Raw genomic sequence first — 2,096 nt, forward strand, 5'->3', positions numbered from 1 at the left:
GTGAATTTATACGACAATTACGTTCAAGATGCTTGATTTTTCGTTCATGGATTGAACAGAAGCAACCAACGATGGTTGCTACTGCCCAATCCATGAAGTCCCCCCCACCACGGAAAGGTAACCAAGCTTCGGGGGGGATGGGTGTTTACCCTGACGCCAACGGAGAAACTCAATACAATATTTTTATTATAACTTTCCTTAATCTTGAAAAATGAATCAATCAGAGGGAACAATAGCCCCAGTCATATGAAGATTGGCTAACCGAATGTATATAGTTGTCAGTCCTCAAACTTGTATATTTTCGATCATTAGAGCATCCATCTATTCATCTCATATTAGTGTTGCTAGGACAGTTGTCTATTAGTGCAGAGATCTTTTCCTCGGTAAAGAAAGTGTAGCCGGACTCCGCCCTCATGAGGTTACTGCACGACACCAAAGATCACCCTTTGGTAGACTGTGCTATAGGCAGCACAGCTCCGTCAAAGATCTCACTCCATAAGTGAACTTATATAGATTCCTTTTTTAACATTTTGTCTTGTCTATAAGGAACTCATCAGTTCTTCTCCAGTGAAAGCAAAAAATCATCGAGAAATTCATTTGCTTCCTCAATATCAGGATCTTGTGGCTCTGTGTAGGGGACGGGGCTGGTGGTCTCTGTGACTGGCTGTGTCTGGGGAGCGGGGCTGGTTGTCTCTGTGACTGGCTGTGTCTGGAGAGCGGTGCTGGTGGTCTCTGTGACTGGCTGTGTCTGGGAAGCGGGGCTGGTGGTCTCTGTGACTGGCTGTGTCTGGGGAGCGGGGCTGGTGGTCTCTGTGACTGGCTGTGTCTGGAGATCAGGGGAAGTCTTGGGTATAAATTTCAATATACTGTGAGCGATATCGTCTCTCAACCGATTCCTCTCGATCTTCTCTTGCACGGCCTTCATGATACGTTTGGGCGGCTTTCTCCATTTTCTTTGCATTTCAGTTGGTGATCCTGCGCCATCGAGCCACATGATACCAGAATAGTATCGTTCCTGTTTCCCAACGGGTCCAATCTTGGTGTCACACATGATGCCGAGTGAACCCAAATGGCGGCCGATGTTTACGTTGGAAGCCACGGGCTCGTTATGTATCTTGCAGTAACTTTCATACCGTTGCTGCAGCTCTTTCCTGCTGATAAGGTACCGCTTCATAGTAATAGTCTTTCCCTTCATTTGAACGAAGGTATTCATGAAACTAACAAAGGAAGCCTTTCCTTTGTAATCCCGTTTGTAGTAACAGAAAGCCATTGAAGACGTGGATTGGGTCAGGCGAAGTTACACAGACTAACAAGACAGTCCTATAATCAATGGTCCTGTATCAGCACTGAACTCGAAATACGTCAGAACGACAATTTCAACCCAGGGCTGGAGAGCCAGTTGATGATATTCTCACGTCTTGCTCAACCAAGTAACCTCGGTTAGACCTCGTTTATATTCAAATATAGTAAAGTTAATATAGTGAAGTTTGATGATTCTTTTTATATGTAAGTTGCAATGTAGTTTGTATATATATATATATATATATATATATATATATATATATATATATATATATATATATATATATTGGCTATGTCGTCAGCAAAGGTTTATCGGCCTGGACATTCTGGACATTCCTTCATGCTGCCAAACTCCTGTCGATGGCATATTGCAAGTCTTTCATAATAAGGTCCAATGTGGGTCGAGCAGAGGGATCCTCCTTTTTAGCCTGTTTGACAATAGTGGCCAAGCGTGAGCGGCGACTCCGGTAAACTTGTTTGATAATCTGACTCAGGAGGAAGGCATAGGAGTACACGTCAGACGCCGTGGTGCTGGGTTGGCCAGACCTCACCTCTGGCGCAATCCATAGGCATTTACCAGGAGAGGAGTTGAGGCCCAGGTTCTGGTGTTCGACACAGGCAAACCCCAGATCAATGATGCTCACTTGGGGCGCCTGAGGATCGCCGCTCACGATCACATTATCGTTCTTCAGATCATTGTGGATTATCCCTTTGTCGTGCATCTCCTGCAGTCTGTGTCCAACCAACAGTGCCAGCTGCAGGAGATCGAAGCGACCTTGTGGATTGTTGCCCCT

General features: G+C 45.2%; 1 protein-coding gene across 1 annotated transcript in view; it reads right to left on the reverse strand.

The window, feature by feature from the left end:
* Positions 1-1,640: 1,640 nt before the first annotated feature.
* LOC139762256 (uncharacterized) overlaps positions 1,641-2,096 on the reverse strand; it is a 738-nt gene continuing 282 nt past the window's right edge. Inside the window, exon 1 of the mRNA XM_071686852.1 lies at positions 1,641-2,096. This exon is cut by the window's right edge and continues 282 nt beyond it. Coding sequence (XP_071542953.1) covers positions 1,641-2,096 — 456 coding nt within the window.

This window comes from Panulirus ornatus, chromosome 43 (assembly GCF_036320965.1).
Source record: "Panulirus ornatus isolate Po-2019 chromosome 43, ASM3632096v1, whole genome shotgun sequence".
NCBI lineage: Eukaryota > Metazoa > Arthropoda > Malacostraca > Decapoda > Palinuridae > Panulirus > Panulirus ornatus.